At 44.6% G+C, this 18,442-nt stretch overlaps 3 protein-coding genes across 4 annotated transcripts; 2 read left to right on the plus strand and 1 right to left on the minus strand.

The window, feature by feature from the left end:
• The first annotated feature begins 1,048 nt into the window (after positions 1-1,048).
• On the plus strand, positions 1,049-3,035 carry LOC106324261. The gene is made up of 7 exons (XM_013762260.1): positions 1,049-1,154; positions 1,319-1,405; positions 1,513-1,707; positions 1,798-1,956; positions 2,049-2,102; positions 2,264-2,395; positions 2,634-3,035. The coding sequence occupies exons 1-7, from the start codon at positions 1,065-1,067 to the stop codon at positions 3,033-3,035; spliced, it is 1,119 nt and encodes a 372-aa protein (XP_013617714.1). The 5' UTR covers positions 1,049-1,064.
• A 281-nt stretch (positions 3,036-3,316) lies between these two features.
• Positions 3,317-4,914, plus strand: LOC106325086 (DNA-directed RNA polymerases IV and V subunit 4). Of its 2 annotated transcripts, XM_013763111.1 has the most exons (9): positions 3,317-3,462; positions 3,548-3,613; positions 3,689-3,757; positions 3,824-3,898; positions 3,983-4,094; positions 4,181-4,258; positions 4,350-4,383; positions 4,467-4,535; positions 4,652-4,894. In XM_013763111.1, the coding sequence occupies exons 1-9, from the start codon at positions 3,411-3,413 to the stop codon at positions 4,724-4,726; spliced, it is 630 nt and encodes a 209-aa protein (XP_013618565.1). In that variant the 5' UTR covers positions 3,317-3,410; the 3' UTR covers positions 4,727-4,894. The 2 variants fall into 2 exon arrangements, with proteins under 2 accessions (XP_013618565.1, XP_013618563.1); XM_013763109.1 differs by having other exon boundaries at positions 3,824-4,094; positions 4,652-4,914.
• Positions 4,915-13,447: 8,533 nt separating this feature from the next.
• LOC106324262 lies at positions 13,448-16,863 on the minus strand. Its single transcript, XM_013762261.1, has 3 exons — positions 16,475-16,863; positions 15,437-16,188; positions 13,448-15,030 (listed from the first exon to the last, which is right to left on the minus strand). Exons 1-3 carry the CDS (start codon positions 16,861-16,863, stop codon positions 13,448-13,450), a joined length of 2,724 nt encoding a protein of 907 aa, XP_013617715.1.
• Between the last annotated feature and the right edge of the window lie 1,579 nt (positions 16,864-18,442).

Genomic DNA, 18,442 nt, shown 5'->3' on the forward strand with positions numbered 1-18,442 from the left:
AGCTTTGAAAATAGATTAGGGTTTTAGATTTTATTCTGCGAAGACATACGGCTAGATGTAGCTGTATGTATGCGGCTGAGGGTTTAAATCCTTTTTGGTTTTGTTTTGAGTTTTCTGAAGATACCTGAACCTTTTGTGATGAGTTGAACGGTCTGTGAGGAGAGAGAGCTGCTGCTGGTTGCTGACAGAGAGAAAAGGAGGCGACTGGAAGAGCTTTAGGAGTCGCCGGAAAATGGCAAGAGATCGTTTGGTTTCTGATTTATGGGTGGTGGATTTTTGGAAGGGTTTAGAGACAAGGTCGTGCTGATAACGTGTTGTGAATGAAGAGGAGAACTTGTGTGTATTATTAGGTCGATCAACTGGTCTGTGTATACATATGGTAATGACGGTCTAAGTACTGGATCGACATGAGATCGTACTTATCTTTAACTAGATAATGACTAGCAATACGTAAGATAAACACCAACTATAATGTAGATAAACACAAGAGTAGATAGGCGCCAGTATGATCATGCGGATGAGCTTGGTCCGTCTTGCTATACGGGCTGATAAATGGGTCGATCACTAAATGGTTTATAACAAAAAGGAAACTTTGCTAACTACTTTTGAAATATCTTTTAGTTCTTAAAACATTGTAGTTGTGTTGGCCTGTTGTTACAAACTAATAAAAATGATGGAATTTTACATTTTAAAGTTATGACATGTACAATAAATTGATAAACTAATAGAAAAGGAATATGATTGCAATCTTTTTTTTTAAGTAGAAAATAAAGATAATCACTGTAATAAAACATTTTTAGAAACAATCACTGCAGATCCAACCATTGCAGATGCATGGTCGTAATTATAGGTTCGAGTCAAATATCTTGATTTCCTTTATTTGAAAATCCATTACCTTAGACAAAATTAAGAAATGAAAACTAGTCAAACATAGCAGTTAAAAAAAACTAGTCAAACATAGTGCTAGATATAGCTTTTCCATTTCTACATCGTATATAAATAACAGACTTATATTCATCCTTGAAGAAACAAAACTAGTTAATAAAATGTCTAGAGCATTTACGATGGCTCTTATCGTGAATCTCGTACCTCTTTTGTTCTCAGCAGCCCTAGTTTCTTCGGATCAAAGTAAAGTGCCTCTCAAATCTTTCAAGGTCAGCTTTAAAACAAAGCTTGAGACACTCCCTTTCTTTCTATTATTTTGATCAACAAAACTTGTCATTTCTTACATTTTGATCCTTCATTAACTATATGTAGTTTTTTTTTTTGATAAAGTGAGTGAAACAGTGTGTTTATCATGTATTTTTAACCTTGATAGATCAATGAAAATGTGATATACGATTGCATTGATATTTATAAGCAACCGGGACTTGATCATCCCTTGCTCAGAAACCACAAAATCCAGGTACAAGGTTTTACAAATATATCTCGCCTTCATTTATGGTTTTATAAAATATAAATTCAATTCAAATAAACAAATATATTGACTATAACATTTATTCTTTGGAAAAGATGAAACCATCATTTTCACCACATGATTCAACGAATCAAACTGGCAATAACGCGACATACAAAACGAAAATAGCATGTCCATATGGAACTGTTCCTATACTGAGAAATACAAAGGAATTCAACACTAATGCACAAATTTTCGCCGAAAAGTATCTCAATCCGATTTTAGCCGATGGGCTCGATCCTCTAACACATGTAAGCATTCAACTTTTCTCCCAATTCTTTAAATCTACTAATATATATATATATGTGCGCGCGCGCTCTATAATAATTTATTCTTGGTAGATTGCTGGAGTAAGGTCGGAACCTGGTCCATATCGTGGTGTGCAAGCCTTTTTTAATGCATATAACTTAGACCTCAGAGACGATGAAGCGTCGTATAATCAAATATATATAGGGAGTGGACTTAATAACGAGGCCAATTTTGTGATGACAGGTTTAATGGTAGGTTTTACATTTAATTTTGGTTTCTTTCTCAGTACATCCATCAATCATCAGGATAGTGCTCAAGTATTGCAGTCTTTTTTTAAATACAGATAAATCCAAGCTTATATGGAAACGACAGTGTCTGGACATTTGGATTTTGGCAGGTCTGCATTTGAAATGTTAAGATTTATATCACATATAACATGAAACTGTAAATATTTTTTAAAGTATCAAATTTCTGAGTATAATGGTTTATGGGCAAAGATAGTTTGAGTAATTTAGGCTTCTAAATACATAAGACCGGATCTATATACGATTTTGACAGGGTAAGGATGGAAAAGGATGTTACAATACTGGATGTCCGGGGTTTGTCCAATTATCGCCACGAAATCCTATAGCCTTTCCCTTAGGAATGAAGCCACTAGAAGCTGGCAACATACATCCCTTCATCCATCAGGTATGTTACATGATTTGAAATACTTCATTTTCTAATTGAAATGTTTTAATTTTGTTGAAAATATTGTCACTAGTTATTCTCATTTAAACATAATCATTTAACTAGTTAGGTTTAAATTATTACCGTTACCTTTTAACATTCGTTTGCGTTTAAATCAAAACTATGACTTCATTAGTGCAAACACTGATTGCAAATGTGTTTTTTATTAACAAATGATATTTGCTTTTACTGGTAAAAGGATAAGCAAACAGGAAATTGGTGGCTTTCAACCTTGGGTTATAATTTATTTAAAGTAGATATCGGCTATTGGCCAAAAGAGCTATTCAACCTTATGGATAATGGTGGAAATATTGTTGGAGCTGGAGGTGTGGTTCATGCTTCTCCATTTGGTTCAAGCCCTGCGATGGGTCATGGTCAATTTCCAAAACAACCAGTACCTTCCGATGGATCACCGACTTTTTCAGATGTTAAAGTCATGAATTCTAAGTATGAGTCACATAGAATGGATTATTTTCCAATAGAGAAGTTGTTAGACAGTCCCCAGTGTTATGGGATAGAAATTGGGATAAACGAACCTCCTCACCATGATCATCGCGGTTTCTTTTTTGATGTTGGTGGTCCGGGAGGAAACACTTGTTGAATTTGATATTTGTAATTTCATTTATACCCATGATATTTAATGAAACTATCATTTTATAAATTAGTAATATTGACACTGTAAACATTAATGCAAAAAGAACGCACCGTTTCTTTTCTTTTTTTGTTAAAAAAAAAGTGATTTCATTTGTTTCCCAAAATCAAGTATTGTAAATAGTTTTGTTTTTCATTTTGCTAAGATAAAGGATTTGGGTGATTCAGTTTGGGACTAGTTAATGAAAAGCCTAAAAGCCCATCAAAAGCCCATTACAGACCAAAGTAAAAGCTAGTGAGAGAGCCATTCCAGACTTGCCATCTCCGCCGTTTGTTGCTGACACTCTCCTCCTCTTTGCCTTCATCTCGATCATCGGCACTAGTCATGTCGGAGAAAGGAGGAAAAGGGTTCAAATCTTCTCTCAAATCCTCTTATGGTATCGCATCTCTAAACCAACTTTTATCAGATTTTCTTACCTTCTTTGTCGGACATTTTCTTTAACTCGGTTTTGAAGGTTATAGGGTCCGGCAAGGACGATAACGCAACCAAGTCCAAGAAGACAAGGAAAGTCCAGTTTGATCCTCAAGGTTTGCCCTTTATGCTTTCTCCTCGCTTCCTTCCGCATAAAGTTCCCAACTTTATCCTGTGATGTTCAACTTTAGGCCCGCGAGAGTCCAAGTACACGTTTCTTCAAGAGTCTGATGACCAGATTCAAGGTTCTTCTGCTAAAGGTACAAACTTTCTTCTTTGTTTGATTGTGTCTCGTTTGCTTACACTCGTACCTTCTTGGACTATAGGTGGGAAGGGAAGCAAGGGTAGGAAGAGTGCTCTGTCTAAAGAGTCTCAGCCGCTTGAGCTTAAGACTGATAAGGGTTTAGTACATTCTGCTACTTTCTCTACCAAGGCCCCCCCACCCTTTGTTCTGCATGTTAATATATGTGTGATGGTGTTTGCAGAGCTTCCGGAGAATGCAAAGTGCTTGATGGATTGTGAAGCTTTTGAGATTCTGCAAGGCATCAAGGAGCAAATGGCTGTGCTATCTGAAGATCCTAGCGTAAAGCTTCCTGTGTGAGTAACAACATTCACGACATTGTGTTCTGTTTTCCGTGCGGGAAAGGTCTTTGGATTCTCACTAATGTGTGGTTTGTTTTCAGGTCGTTCGACAGAGGACTGGAGTATGTGAAGTATGGTCGTTGCTACATGAATCCTCAGTCTGTCAGACAGATCCTTGAGTATCCTTTTTCTAGCTGTCTTCATCGATCTTTGATGCAGATTCATATGTGATTCTATTCTGTGTTTATAACTTAACGAGTATGATATCAGGCCTCTGAAAAAGCATGGTGTTTCTGAAAGCGAGGTACTGAACTTAACCAAAGAGCTTTGATTCATCCAGACAACAAACCCTAAGCAGGTTTCTAACTTTTGTGTTGTGTTTTGCAGATGTGTGTGATTGCCAATGTCTGTCCAGAAAGCATTGATGAAGTCTTTGCTTTTCTTCCATCCATGAAGGTATGCATTAGCGCTCGGTTCTTATGCTTTCTGTGTATATGTTTTACTTTCATCTGTGAAAAATGCCAATCTGAGTTTATTTGTTTGGTGCATTTTTGGTTTGTGGATTTATATAGGGAAGAAAAGACAAGATCACTGAGCCCTTAGAAGAGGCATTGATGAAGCTCTCCAAGCTCAAAAGATCTGCTTAATGAAGGTTACCAAGCTGTTTAGCATAGTAGTAACTTAAGGATGTTTAAGTTGGGCTTGGGTTTTTTCTTTTGGCATGATAATGAATTTACTACGCAAGGGTCGGGTGTTGTAAATGATCTAATGATGTACAACAACATTTGATGTAAGTTTTAATCGTTTCCTTACAATGCTATGGAATGTTCTTAAACCATCAAGCACATTAACTCCTGTCACTTGAGTTCATTCAACAACAGATGTCAAACTGAAATCTAGTGAAAGAACCAAAAAAAACTAGACACAGGAAATACCTATGCCATAGAAAGGAAATTAAATGGCAGTAATGTGTAGCCTAGTTTCTTCTTCAGAATCTGGACAAGCTTTAGCTACTTTCTACACGATGTCCTTACACAACCAACTGCTTTGGCCCTGCACCTTTCACACCTCGTACACACTTTCAGCACCATGATTTGCTGATCCATGTTTGATCCAAAAATGGTGTTTATGCCGGTGATGTTTGTTGAATAAATACAATAAAAGAATCTAAGAATAAGAATTAGATTCTTGAGGTTTAGGAGAAATCTTTAAATGAAATCAAATGGAAAAAAAAATATAAAGGAGATTTCATTGATCGAAGGTTTATTACCAAGATGATTACAAAGGTAAAGTGAACCTTAGAATACAAAATCTCTATGAAAATATGTTCTTAAAGTCTAAGAAGGGAGAAGATTTTTTCTCATAAAGAGGTAGCTCCTTATTTATAGAAAGATGAAGGCTAGGGCTTCCTAGCAATATTGGCTAGTTCAATGTCTAATGGGCCTTGAGGAGGATGTAAATCCATTCCCAACAGTAAGTCCCCCCAAGTTCGTTGAGAGAGATGGAATCGATCTCTGCGAAGTTTACGAATAGGGTTTATTAGACAATGAACTAGACCTATGACGGTTTAGGCGAGTTTATTTCGAACTTATGCCTAGTAAAAAGCGAGTTTGCTTTAAATTCGTGCTTAGCGAAAGACGAGTTTACTTGACTCATGCTAAGACAGAGGCGAGTTTACTGAGAACTCGTGCCTAGTAGACGGAGATCTTCTGTAAACTCATGCCTAGCCAAAGATGAGTTTTTGTAAACTCGTGTCTAACAATAAGCGAGTCAACCGCAAACTCATGCCTAATAAAAAGCAAGTTCAATTTAAACTTGTGCCTAAAGTACACGTTTAACGAACTATTGCCGACCCGAAGTCTTGCGTTGAGATCGTGTGGGCCGAGCAAGTTGTTGGCTTGTGTGTTCGTCAGGCTATGATGACGTGAGAAAGCGCCGTCTTATGCTGTTTCCGATAAGCTCGTGGCTGAGAGCCATCTTTCGAAGCATGAGGACATATGGTGGTGGCAATTGCTTGTTGGCTATGTTTTTCTCTTTGGCTCTGGTTCACAAAAGCATGATCATGATTAGACCAATATAAACCAAAAGAAATAACCAACTGTTGCATAATTAATATGCAAGCTATCGAACTTGTTTTTACTTAATGCTAGTGAGTTGTGCATGATGATATAATAATTGTCAACTTATTAATATCATAGACTACCAACAGCTAAGCAATAACATAAGATGAATGAACAGTTTAGAGTTGTTTCATTAGTTTAAACCAAAGCCACAATGTTTAAGTGATTAAAGAACTTGATGGTTTGATAAAATAACTTATCTTTGGTGTGAAGAAGAAATGAGAGTCCAACAGAAAGCTTGTGCCTTTAATGGCTAGCGACAGAGCTGGCTAGCGACAGAGCTGGCTAGCGACAGAGCTTGCTATGGTGGTCTCGTTGCAAGGAAGAGATCACACTGGCTACTGCAGACTGGTGCTGATGTTCACAGATATTTAAGCCGCTTCCATGTTCCAAGAGAGATCAAGAACTTGTGGTGCTGTTGTCAACAAATCATGCCATGCCTCGCCTAAACCGACCAACGCAACTTTTGATGTCGATTCTGGTGAAGCAACGCCACTTGATGCTGAGAGTGAGAGCTACAGCGGCGTTGAGATCCGCATTACCGATCTCTTTCTCTGGAGGAGATGACTTTAGTCGTCTAACAAAGAATGTGAGCTTGATCCGAGAGAGGAAAGTTTATAACTTTCAGCAGCGACTCTGAACCGCAGGTTGTGGAAGGAAACGATCTTAACTTCAGAGATGAGATGAGATGACATCGGAGACAACAAGTTCAATTTCACCACCAAACCCGATCAAACACATGATTGCTTCATTAAATCAGATCCTCCTCTCTAACGACAACTCTCAAGAAAGTTTCGAGCTTTGAATCTAATTCTCCAAACGGAAAGCTCTCACGCTCGATGCTTTCCGAGCTCTTCTGGGACATAAAGCTCGTACCTTTGAAGCTCTAGTCTGGTGATGAACTCATCTCTTATTTGAAGCTCTGTGTCGGCACTTTTGCGCTGAAGCGGGCGAGATGCGTCAACTTCACCGGCGGATAGAGACGGAAGCTTCACCGGCGCCGTCTATGAGGATCGAGATGACAAGCATCGAATCACCTGGATACAGACCCTATGCAACTCTCAGCCCAACGGTGACGGAGTCAGAGCCCATGTCGAGAGGTTGAAGCTTGCACGAGCTGAGGAAGCAACCGGACCTCCATCGCACCAATCAAAAGGGAGAAAGTCTCTGACTTTACCAGAAGCAGAGCAAGCTAGGGCTGATCTCAACGAGAGTGACGGAAACTCTTTTTCTGGCGAGGAAACTTGACTGTACGGACGCCGATAATGCGATGAAACCTAGTGCCTCTGCCGCTTAGGTTCTTCGCCGTTGGGTTTGATGACTTGGAGCGTATCGCGCTGTTCGTGTGTGGCTCTGTCGTCGTGGAGAGAGGATGAGATGATTACAAGATCTGTTGGGTCTAACTTGAGCTTCTTTTCTCAAGAATTATTATTGTCTTTGAGCCCAAATCCTTGGCTGTTGTAAGCCACGATGGAGTAGAAACCGATGAGATCCATGATTTGCTCCCTAGTTCGATTTGCTTTGAAAATAATTCTCCTTGGCCCTCTCCTTCTAGCGCCAACTGTTTGATCTAAAAATGGTGTTTATGCTGGTGATGTTTGTTGAATCAATACAATAAAAGAATCTAAGAATAAGAATTAGATTCTTGAGGCTTAGGAGAAATCTTTAGATGAAATCAAATGGGAAAAAGAATATAAAAGAGATTTCATTGATTGAAGGTTCATCACCAAGATGATTACAAAGGTAAAGTGAACCTTAGAATACAAAATCTCTATGAAAATATGTTCTTAAAGTCTAAGAAGAGGAGAAGATCTTTTCTCATAAGGAGGTAGCTCCTTATTTATAGAAAGATGAAGCCTAGGGCTTCCTAGCAATATGGGCTAGTTCAATGTCTAATGGGCCTTGAGGAGGATGTAAATCCATCCCCAACAGTAAATTGTTTGAACGGGATTCAGTCGACTAGGTTGAAAGAAATCGGAAATGGGATGACTAAAGACGTTTTATTAGATTCGAGCCAAAATGTTACAAGAGTGACGAGAAAGTGAGAAAGACAACCTAGAAAGCTCAAAGCCACAAGATCAAAGAGATGGCTAAGACCCTAGATCTAGCCGCTCAGTGTGTAAAATCCCAAAGTCCTCTCTCTTGTTGCTTCCTCCTCCCCTTTTATAGGTCTCCTGTCCTTGATGCCCTAATTTCATACCTCTTTGGGCCTTGATGTGAGAGGACGAGTATACGGGCCTGGGCAAAGTTCTCACCAAGCCGGGCACTTCGGGTCGGCTTAGTCGACCGGCTAAAAGTACTCTAAGGTCGAGCTGACGTCTTTAGCCACCGAGCCGACTAAACTAATCAAACTTGCTGAATTAGGGCCTGTTATTCGATGGGCCTTGTGGAGAGATGTAATCCATCTCCTACAATAAGTCCCTCCCCCCCAGTTCACTTGTGAGCGACGTGGCGGTCTCAGCGAATTTGTGGGTCAGGTTTATTCGGATAGCAGGCTCTAATGCAAGGGATAATCCTTCCTGTTTTGTCGTCGGTGCGTGCTTTTGGTCGCATGATGTTCTGTAGGTGTCTCTGGTCGCTCCGAGTAGCGCTTGTCTTGACTCGCCTACTTGCCTCTCTCTCTTTATGATGAGATACAGTTTACTCGGGTGATAGATTATTTCGGATAAAACGACGGGGATCGGTTTTGTTGGTTAATCGGGGACCGGTTTAAATCGAGACCAGGAATTGATTCCGGTCTGACTACTTGATTGAAAACCGGTTCAAGCGAGAAACTGAACCGTCGCGAGTAAGTTTCTGGGCATTTAGGCGGCCTTTGAGGCCCATTTAGGCCTTCGTAGACCTAATGATTGAGACCAAAGCGATACTGCAGCTGGTTCCGAACGTGGCGACGCTGATGCGTCTGGTCGGTCCCCGACGCCTTCGAGGCGGGTTCGCAAGAGAGTTCGTTTCGACCAGATAGACTGTCGTCCAACTATTTATCATCCTGGTGGGATCTTCGAGGAGCTTCTTCCGCTGCCGCCTGGACTGCTGCGCGACCCGCGGGCTCAGTCGTGGGGGAATGTGTTTGAATCCTGTGCTTCTCACCATACTGTAAAGGATCTGTTAAGGGCGAACGGAGGTGCTGGCGTTACCTACATCATCCCGTCTCCTGAGCAGCGTCCCTGGTCGCATCCGGTTGGTTACCAGTGCGTGTATGAGTCCTACTTCGGGGAGCATACGAAGCTTTGATTTCCGATCCCTCGGTTGGTGACGTTTTATGCATTCCGCCGAGACATTGCCATCTGTCAACTTTTGAACGGGTCGCTGCGAATAGTCGTCATGTTGATGGTAATGGCAGCTGAGATGGACATCTCGATGAGCGTGAGGGTCTTCGAGGAGCTGATTTTCACGAAGGCGGAGCCAAACGGGATTTTCTCAGTGAAAATGCGTTCGAACTACAACGTCTTGACCGGTCATCCAAATAAGACGTGAGGTAAGCCTGCTGGTTGCTTTTAGGGACTATTCGAGGTTTGTTCTTTTTGCGATTTTCATGTTGATTCTCTGCTTCTGTAGTTGATTGGGAGTCGATACTTCCTTGTGTTCTCGGTTCCCGTAAGTCGCGCCTTCCTTTGTTTACTCGTAAACAACATAGACTTCTCGATAAAGTTAGAGAAATGGATGGAGTCCCGGATCTAAGCGCCCTGTTGAAAGGAAAGTTGCAATTGCTCTCGAAGAAATCGACTACAGTCGATCCTCAGGGACCGTCTAACTCTGGAGGAGACGGTGCTTCTGAAGGTGGTGGAACCTCCAGAGAAAGGGCCTCCAAGGAAGGAGCCTCCAGAGAGGGGGCCCCTATTGTAGTCGATGAAGGGATCGGAGCGGAGACTTCTGCTTCAGGTCTTAAGAAGAAGAAAAAGAGCAAAAAGACTAAGGGGGGAGCGACCGACGAGGTTCCTCCCGAAGAGTCTGCCTCCCTCGATGCGACTTCTGAGGGTTCGAATGCAAAAAGGAAGAAGGACGACAAAAAAAGGTCTCGTGGCGGGGCAGCTTCCTCTGTTGATAGATATGAGGGCCTAGCAGAAGGGCGAGAGGGTGCTTTAGTCGGGGCGGCACCAGATGGTCGCCCAAAGAAGAAAACTAAGAAGTCTGTTGAGGCAGAGCCCCGTCCTTCTACCTCCGACACGAATGCTGTTGATGCGACCTTAGTCGACGTTGTTGGGGAGGACAGCGACACTCCTGAAAACCTGTCGGAGGAGAGGATGAAAACCAGCTCGCGAGAAGGGGGTTCTGGTGATGAGCCCGTTGCGAATGAGAGGTCTGCTCCCGACTCTTCTGCGAGTAAAAATTCTCGATCTGAAGGTTCCCTAGCAAAGAGAAGGGGGATCGAATTCCCTGATCGCGTCAAGTTTTCTTACGATGAGACAACTCCCCTAATTCTTAATCCCCTTAGATGCGCGGAACTGACTCGCCAAATTCGTGGTGGGACGAAGGAGATGCCGCAACTGGAAGATCTTTACTTCAGGAATGAATACATTGACGCCGCTTCTTCGAGAGCGCGGGTAACTGCGTTACCTTTCATCTTTTATCTCTTTGTTGATTTATTGGATTCATCCATCTCACGTAGTCCGTGTTTATCGTTCTGCAGAGTGACGGGAGCATGAACTTCCTTATCGAGAAGTACGACAGTGCTCTGAAGCAGACGATGATCCAGTTGGGATCTTCAGAGAAGCTTGCTCAGGCAAGGTTGAAGGCCATCGAGAGAGTAAGGGCAGAGCATAAGAAGGCTAAGAAGGAGAAGGAAATTCTGAGTGAAGTTCGAAGAGCTGGAGGGTAAGCTCAAATCCGACAGAGCGGTGAAGAAAGAGCTTGCCCGAGAGAACACTAGTTTGGAGCAAGCGGCTGCGACCCTTGAGAAGGAGAAGGCTGAGCTACTCGCAGAAAGGGACGCTGCAGTGGAGAAGTTGATCAGAGAGAGGCAATGCTTGAGGGACTCCCGGAGGTTGGAGGTTACTCGTGAGAGGGAAAGGGTTGAAGCTGCTATGGTCGAGAAGGTAAATCGCTGTTTTGGTCGCGTACGCGACCATTTTACTCGCTTGGATGCTTTGGGAAGGCGAAGAACCTGTACGGTCAAGCTTTGGGGACGAAGAAGTGCCTTGAGATGATAAAGGACAGTGGGACGGAGATCCCACAAGAAATGATCGACGTTTTCGCTGAGCAGGAGAAGATCCATGAGGCGGAGGCTATGAAACTTTGTGTAGGTCCGCCATCTGATACCGACCTCACTCTTTCTCCGCTGGTCCTTCCTTCTCGCTTCGTCGAGGACAGGTTTAGAGCATCGTTTGATCCTTATGGATCGAACGTAAATTTGATCAGATCGGAGACGGCTTTTCAGTTCATTACCTCGCTCGAAATTACCGAGGAGCCATCAGAAGAGCCATTGGTTGACGTCACGTCGGTCCCCGCTGAGCACGTCGAGGTCCCAGAGGGAGGTGGTCTTGAGGAACGTCCAGGGAATGAGAACCTGGAGGAGGTCGCTGAAAAGGGCAACCTTGAGATAGGCGTCACTCCGGTTCGAGAGGAAGAGACCGAGAACGTGGGCATCGAGGATCCTGTCCTCGTCTCGGATTCTTCCTCCGAAGGACGAGAAGACGAAGAGGAGGAAGATGATAGAGCCGAGGAGACGTCGCCGCCGCAGCCTGTCGAGGAAGAGACAACCAACGAAGTCGGGGATAGAGACATTTCAAACCCCCCGCCTCCGGCTGTGGACTCCCTTGTCCCTGTTCATACTCGAGTGGAAGACCCGGCTGCTGCCTCTACTGAAGACCCAGTCGGTCTTGCTACTCTTGGAGCACCGGAGGAGGACGATCAAGATTCTGTGCCTTGACGCTTTGCTTTTTTTTTGTTTTTCTTTGTGCCTTTTGTTTTTGTGGTCTTGATAGACCCTGCTGTTGTACGACTAGACATACTTTCATTTTGTCGGTAAGTAGCTCTTTTAAGCGGACTTTAAATTTGTGTGTTGTTGTAGTCCTTATCTGTACTTGCGATTTTTCTAAGTAAATTTCATATATCTGTAGAGTCTGGCGATATACTCGCTTAGAAACAATAGACTCCTGACCTTTAGCTTTTGCAAATAGATAACGAAAAAACCCGCTAAGGGACTTTATTCAGCTCTTGTCGTATTTCGATTGAGATAACGTCTAGGTGTGTCATTGTATTTCGAAAACAAGAAACTGAGTCTAAAAGTGGAAGGTTCTTTCGTCCATTTTTTCAATGAAAATCGAGTAATTGGGTAGCTAATCCGTTACGCGCTAGTCGAGAAAAGGTAAAGATTCACTCTGTTTGGTCGGTCAATGCTCTTTGGGCATAGGTGGCTCACGATCGTTGGGTCCTTAGGCTAAGTGTCTGATCAGGACATAGCTAGGCAATGGGACGTGAGTATCCGCGTACCTCCTGATGGAGACACGGGAGCCGTTGGGTTCGATAATCGGTATTTACTCGATTGGGGTCGAAACAAAGGACAAGATTTTGACTTTGGTTTTGTTACAGCTGGACCGGTTAAGGCTGCCTACGTACCTCGGTAGAGGATCAAGCCATTCGTGGTTCATTTTTCCCGAGTAAAAGTGGCCGTTAGAAGCGCATTTACTCGATCGAGTAGAACTGACCGCGGAGGGGCATCTCCTCGGTTTTTGTTTTTTTTTTTTTTTTTTTTTTGTAGGATAGTTTGATTAGGATCTGTTAGCTGCTTGAGTTCGAAGTCTGGTTATTTTCTATGAAATTGTTGAAATGGAGACACGGGAGCCGTTGGGTTCGATAATCGGTATTTACTCGATTGGGGTCGAAACAAAGGACAAGATTTTGACTTTGGTTTTGTTACAGCTGGACCGGTTAAGGCTGCCTACGTACCTCGGTAGAGGATCAAGCCATTCGTGGTTCATTTTTCCCGAGTAAAAGTGGCCGTTAGAAGCGCATTTACTCGATCGAGTAGAAGTGACCGCGGAGATGCATCTACTCGGTTTTTTTTTTTTTTTTTTTTTTTTTTTTTTTTTTTTTTTTACATTGAGTTCCATGCTCTAGGCACTTCTTCTACGCGTGACGTTTGAAGTCGGTAGATGCCTGGTTTCACAACTTTGATGATTTTGTAAGGTCCTTCCCACCTAGCGCCGAGTTTACCGGCGTTCATCTCCTTAGTGATCTCGAAAACTTTGCGTATGACAAGGTCACCGAGTTCAAGGGGTCGGGCCAGGACCTTTTTGTTGTAGTAACTCTCTATCTAATGTTGATAGTTTTGGATTCGTAGCAGAGCTTGGTCCCGTCGTTCTTCAATCTTGTCGAGGGCATCAAGCAGCATCTCCTTGTTGAGTTCGACGTACTGGGCATTTTCGAACGTCGGAGGCTTGAAACGTTAACTTCTGCGGGAGCCATAGCCTCGGTACCGTATGCAAGAGAGAAAGGTGTCGATTTAGTCGATCCTCTTGGTGTTGTGCGGTGGCTCCATAGGAATCCATCGAGTTCGTCGGCCCAATGACCCTTTTTCAGGTCTAAACGTTTCTTAATGTCATCGATGATGAGCTTGTTGGAGGATTCTGCTTGGCCGTTTCCTTGCGGGTAACGAGGTGTGGAAGGGCTTAATCGAATGTTCCACTTGCTGCAGAACTCCTTGAAGTTACCTGACATTAATTGTGATCCATTATCATTAACGATTTCATAAGGTAGACCGTGGCGGCAGATAATGTTTTTCCAGACGAAACCACGGACTTCTTTGTCTGTGACTTGAGCGTAGGCTTCAGCTTCGATCCATTTGGTGAAGTAATCGGTGAGGACGAGAATGAAACGTCGCTGGCGGGAGCAGGGAAGGGGTCCAATGATATCCATTGCCCATCGCATAAACGGGTACGGCGCGGTCTTCGTTCGTAACATTTCAGTTGGACAATGGATGCTTGGTGCGTGCCGTTGGCATTTGTCGCAGCTTCTAGCGTAGGACTCGAAATCTGTGTTCATCCTCGGCCAGAAGAAGCCTAGGCTTCTCACTTTGATCGCTAATGCTCGTCCGCCCGAATGGTTTCCTCCAGCGCCTTTATTCGTTTCGGCCATAACCCTTACTGTCTCATCACCATGGATACATTTGAGGAGTACTTTACTCGCAGTCCATCGTTGAATTTCGTCGTCTAGGACGACATAATGGGCACTGCGTTTTTTTAGTCGGCGGGCTGCCCATTTCTCGGTTGGAAGTTCTCCCTTTGAGAGATAGTCAATGAACTCAGTTCTCCAGTCAGGGCCGAATCCATCAGTATCGGGCGTGTTGGTTTCGGTGACTGGGGCTATGATGACGGTTTGGCAGGTCGAGATATTGATGCTCGGCTTCTCAATGCGGTGTATTGGGATGGTTCGTTTAACTTGATCCCGAAGCTTGCTTCCAAGGGCTACGAGGGCGTCGGCACAGACGTTTTCCCCTCTGGGAACTTTGACGAGTTCGAAGAATTCAAACTCTGCGGCTAAGCCTTGTACTATCTTGAGGTAGGCGTCCATCCGATCGTTGCGGGCGACTAACTGCGAGTCGCAGTAGGCGCTTAGGCGTTTTTCCTTGACAGCTTTTGCAAAGCGGAGTCCAGCGATCAAAGATTCGTATTCTGCTTCGTTGTTCGAAGCTGGAAAGCCGAAGCTAAAAGACTGACTGATCAGTTCTCCGGTCGGGGACTGTAGTTGGACTCCGGCACCTGCGCCCTTGTTAGTCGAAGATCCGTCGACATGCAGCGTCCAATTTGGGTTTGGGAGTGTGAGGTCTTGTTCCAATTCCGGGGCAATTCGAATAAGAAATCCGCAAGAACCTGAGATTTTGCCGCGGTTCGGTTCTTGTACGTGATATCAAGCTCAACGAGTTCAAGAGCCCACTTCGTTAGTCTTCCGGACATGTTGGTATTTTGGAATATCGTTCGTAGGGGCTTGTCGGTTAATACTTCCACTGAATGTGACTGAAATTATGGGGGAAGCTTTCTCGCCGCTTCGACGACTGCCAGCGCCATCTTCTCCAGAGTTGGGTATCGCGTTTCTGGTCCGGTCATGCGCTTGCTTGTGTAGAAGATTGGCTTTTGCTCACCACGGTCCTCTTTTATCAGAACGCTGCTGACTGGTGCTTGCGACACTGCAACGTAGAGAGATTGAACGTCGCCGACATCTGGCTTGGCGAGTACGGGTGGTGTTGTCAAATAATGCTTGAGTTGAGTAAATGCCTCCTTGCATTTCTCATCCCAGATAAACCTCTTGTTACCTCGTAGGAGATCGTAGAACGACAAGCATTTGTCGGTGGATCTGGAGATGAACCGATTGAGTGCATCCTACCCGTAAGCCGTTGTACTTCTCTACTGTTTTTTGGGCTTAGGAGGTTCAGGACCGCGGAGATCTGCTTCGGGTTTGCTTCGATTCCCCGCTGTGTGACTATGTAACCAAGGAACTCGCCTGAAGAAACCCCGAACGTGCACTTTGCCGGGTTCAGTTTCATGCCGTATTTGTTGAGAGTTTCGAAGCAATCTTGCAAATGACGGAGGTGATCAGCGGCGTGTAGCGACTTGACAAGCATGTCGTCGATGTATATTTCCATGGTGACGCCCAGCTTATCTGCGAACATTGTGTTCACAAGCCGTTGGTAGGTTGCTCCTGGATTCTTCAAGCCGAATGGCATGACCTTATAGCAGTAGGTTCCTCTATTTGTGATAAAGGCCGTCTTCTCGCGATCGTCGGGGTGCATCATTATTTGGTTGTACCTGGAGAAAGCGTCCATGAAGGTGAGCATCTCGTTTCCAGCTGTGGTCTCGACTAAACGGTCGATGTTGGGGAGAGGATAGCTGTCCTTTGGGCAAGCTTTATTTAAGTCAGTGAAGTCGACGCAGACTCGCCACTTCCCGTTATTCTTCTTAACGACTACTGGATTTGCTAACCACTCGGGGTAGCGCACCTCAGGAATTGAGCCAGCGCCAAGTAACCGGTCGACCTCTTCGTTTACAGCCTTTGACCTGTCGGGACCAAGTTTACGTCGCTTTTGTCGGATAGGCTTGAATGTCGGGTCGACGTTTAGTTCGTGAATCGTTATAGCCGGATAGAGACGATCGTTGGAGTTTGACTGTGGCGACTAGGAGCTCCCTAGCGGCTTTTTGATCTCCTCGTAATGTTTTGATTTTTCTGTCTGTACCGGGGAACTTGACACACTGATGATAAGTAGATGGAATAGCCTGCATTGAGTGTATCTAGGGGGTTCCAAGTATAGCGTGGTAAGGGGTCTTCGTGCTTACAACTGTAAACTTGATAGTTCGAGTGACTCCACATGCGCGTTCCGGAAGGCGGATTGTCCCTAGTATTGTTTCGGAGGATCCGTTGAAGCCGGTTAATGTTCTGGAGGATGGTTTTATGTCGTCTAGATCGACTCCCATCTTCTGCAGAGTTCCTCGGAAGATGAGGTCGACGGAGCTTCTTGTATCAACGAGGACTTTGGTGACGTCGTACTCCCCAATTCCAAGGACGACAAGAATAGGGTCATTGTGGGGTACGTGAATCCCCTCGGCGTCATCCGGCGAAAAAGTTATCGGAGGGTGACTTGGCGGCCTAGTCGGCCACCTCTGCGAAGTCGCAACCTGTCGACGGTAATCCTTGACGGAGCGAACAGAATTGCCGCAAGGAGGAGATCCACCCATAATGACGTTTAGCTGCTGTCTCGTTTTTACTCGCTTGGAGTCTAAGAAGGCGCATAAATCGGTTGATACGTTATTGTCGTTTTTTTATGACGGAGTGTCATTGTGACGTCTTAGTTTGCTCCAAACGTCTTCGGAGGTCCATGGATTTCGAACGATTGAGACGGATGCGAAGATCGCATGCGCCAGCGTTGAGTTTATCTCGAAGGTCACCTGTCGAGATACCCCGGGACTTCCGTCCATCCAACGTTGTTCGGAGATCATTGTGCTTGGAGCTGTTGCTATCTTCGGACTCGAACTGTCGTTTCGGAACGTCTCTCAAATCTTCGAGTACAGGCGTGTTGTCGTACTCGTCATCCGACAATAAGGTTTGCTGAGAGAGTATAACCTCAATGCGCCTGCGATTAGCTGGTTGGTCTTCGTCGGCTGAGGAGTCTCCCTCGCCGTTACCCTTCAGAGTGTCTTCCTCGTCGTCCCGTTGTTGAGTTTCGCTTTGTCGACCTTTGCCTGTAGCTTTGCGTTGGGCTCTCCTTTCTTTATTCTTGCTCCAGCTCTTGCCGTTCTTTGGCTTAGCTTTTAGGGGTTCGAACTTAAAGTCGCCACTTGCGAGAGATGAGAGGTAGTGCGCATAGAGTGACTTGCACTCTGTCGTATCGTGCCCTTTGACGTCGTGATATTTGCAGTGCTTGGTGAGATCAACGGTTCTGGAAGGGCTTGCCGCTGAACCTGCTGTTATTGTAGGTTGGGTCGCGCAAACAGCGTCGACTGGTTTGTCAGACGAATCAAGCTCCCTTACCCACTTGTTCCAGCTTTCTCCGCGGACTACGAGAGTTGAAACCGGCACGTTGTTCTCGTTGACGACATACATGTATCCGTCTTTGCGGCCGTTTTTGTCGCTTGGGGCATGCTGGTGCGGTTCTTGTCGCGTGTTAGCGTTTTTAGCCGCTTGAGCTTTGGTTGCATTCATCTTGCTGAGAATTGCATTAGTATCTTCTTCCATTCAGATGAAGTTATCAGAGCGCGCGATAGCGTCTTGGAGTGACGTAGTTGGGGTTTGGTATAAGTCTTCTCGGAACTTAGAACGAACCCACAACGTGTTCCGCAGGGCGTCGATGGCGATACTGTCTGGGATTTCAATCCTCGAGACTACAGCTTTGAATTTCTCCATGTAGTTGCGGAGGCTCTGGTCTTTGGTTTGGTTGAGGTTCCACAAGCTAGAGGCGGTTGTGAACATAATGTACGTGTTGAGAAAAGCTGCTGACAAGTCACAGAAGCTTCCGATTGAGTTTTCCTCTAACTGGGAGAACCAGGTTAGGGCTTGCTCGTGGAGAGTCTCGACGAACACTTGGCAATAGCCTGCGTGCCTTTCTTTGTCAGAGAGTCGAGCCCGCGCCATCGCGATGTTGAAAGCTGTCATGTGTTCCACCGGGTCTCCGCCGGGTTTGTACTCGGGTAGGCGCAGCTTCTCTATCTTTCCAAGTTGCACACTAATCAACGCGTTAGTGAAAGGGGTGCGCGAGGTTGCGGCGAGTACACTCTCGATTTGCGGGGCCGCGCTGGTTACCTGATGGATCTTCTCGCT

Source organism: Brassica oleracea, chromosome C2 (assembly GCF_000695525.1).
Source record: "Brassica oleracea var. oleracea cultivar TO1000 chromosome C2, BOL, whole genome shotgun sequence".
Taxonomy (NCBI): Eukaryota; Viridiplantae; Streptophyta; class Magnoliopsida; order Brassicales; family Brassicaceae; genus Brassica; species Brassica oleracea.

Bases quoted from the DNA above. Each gene is read 5' to 3' on its own strand.
- LOC106324261 (XM_013762260.1), top strand. From the start codon at position 1,065: ATGGCTCTTATCGTGAATCTCGTACCTCTTTTGTTCTCAGCAGCCCTA. The intron at 1,708-1,797 runs GTAAGCATTCAA...TATTCTTGGTAG, and splicing joins GGCTCGATCCTCTAACACAT to ATTGCTGGAGTAAGGTCGGA. The intron at 2,103-2,263 runs GTCTGCATTTGA...CGATTTTGACAG, and splicing joins GGACATTTGGATTTTGGCAG to GGTAAGGATGGAAAAGGATG.
- LOC106325086 (XM_013763109.1), top strand. From the start codon at position 3,411: ATGTCGGAGAAAGGAGGAAAAGGGTTCAAATCTTCTCTCAAATCCTCT. The intron at 4,259-4,349 runs GTATCCTTTTTC...GTATGATATCAG, and splicing joins TCTGTCAGACAGATCCTTGA to GCCTCTGAAAAAGCATGGTG. The intron at 4,536-4,651 runs GTATGCATTAGC...GGATTTATATAG, and splicing joins CTTTTCTTCCATCCATGAAG to GGAAGAAAAGACAAGATCAC.
- LOC106324262 (XM_013762261.1), bottom strand. From the start codon at position 16,863: ATGGGTGGATCTCCTCCTTGCGGCAATTCTGTTCGCTCCGTCAAGGAT. The intron at 16,189-16,474 runs GTTTACAGTTGT...TGGTCCCGACAG, and splicing joins GGAGTCACTCGAACTATCAA to GTCAAAGGCTGTAAACGAAG. The intron at 15,031-15,436 runs GTTTATCTGGGA...ATCACGTACAAG, and splicing joins CTCCTACGAGGTAACAAGAG to AACCGAACCGCGGCAAAATC.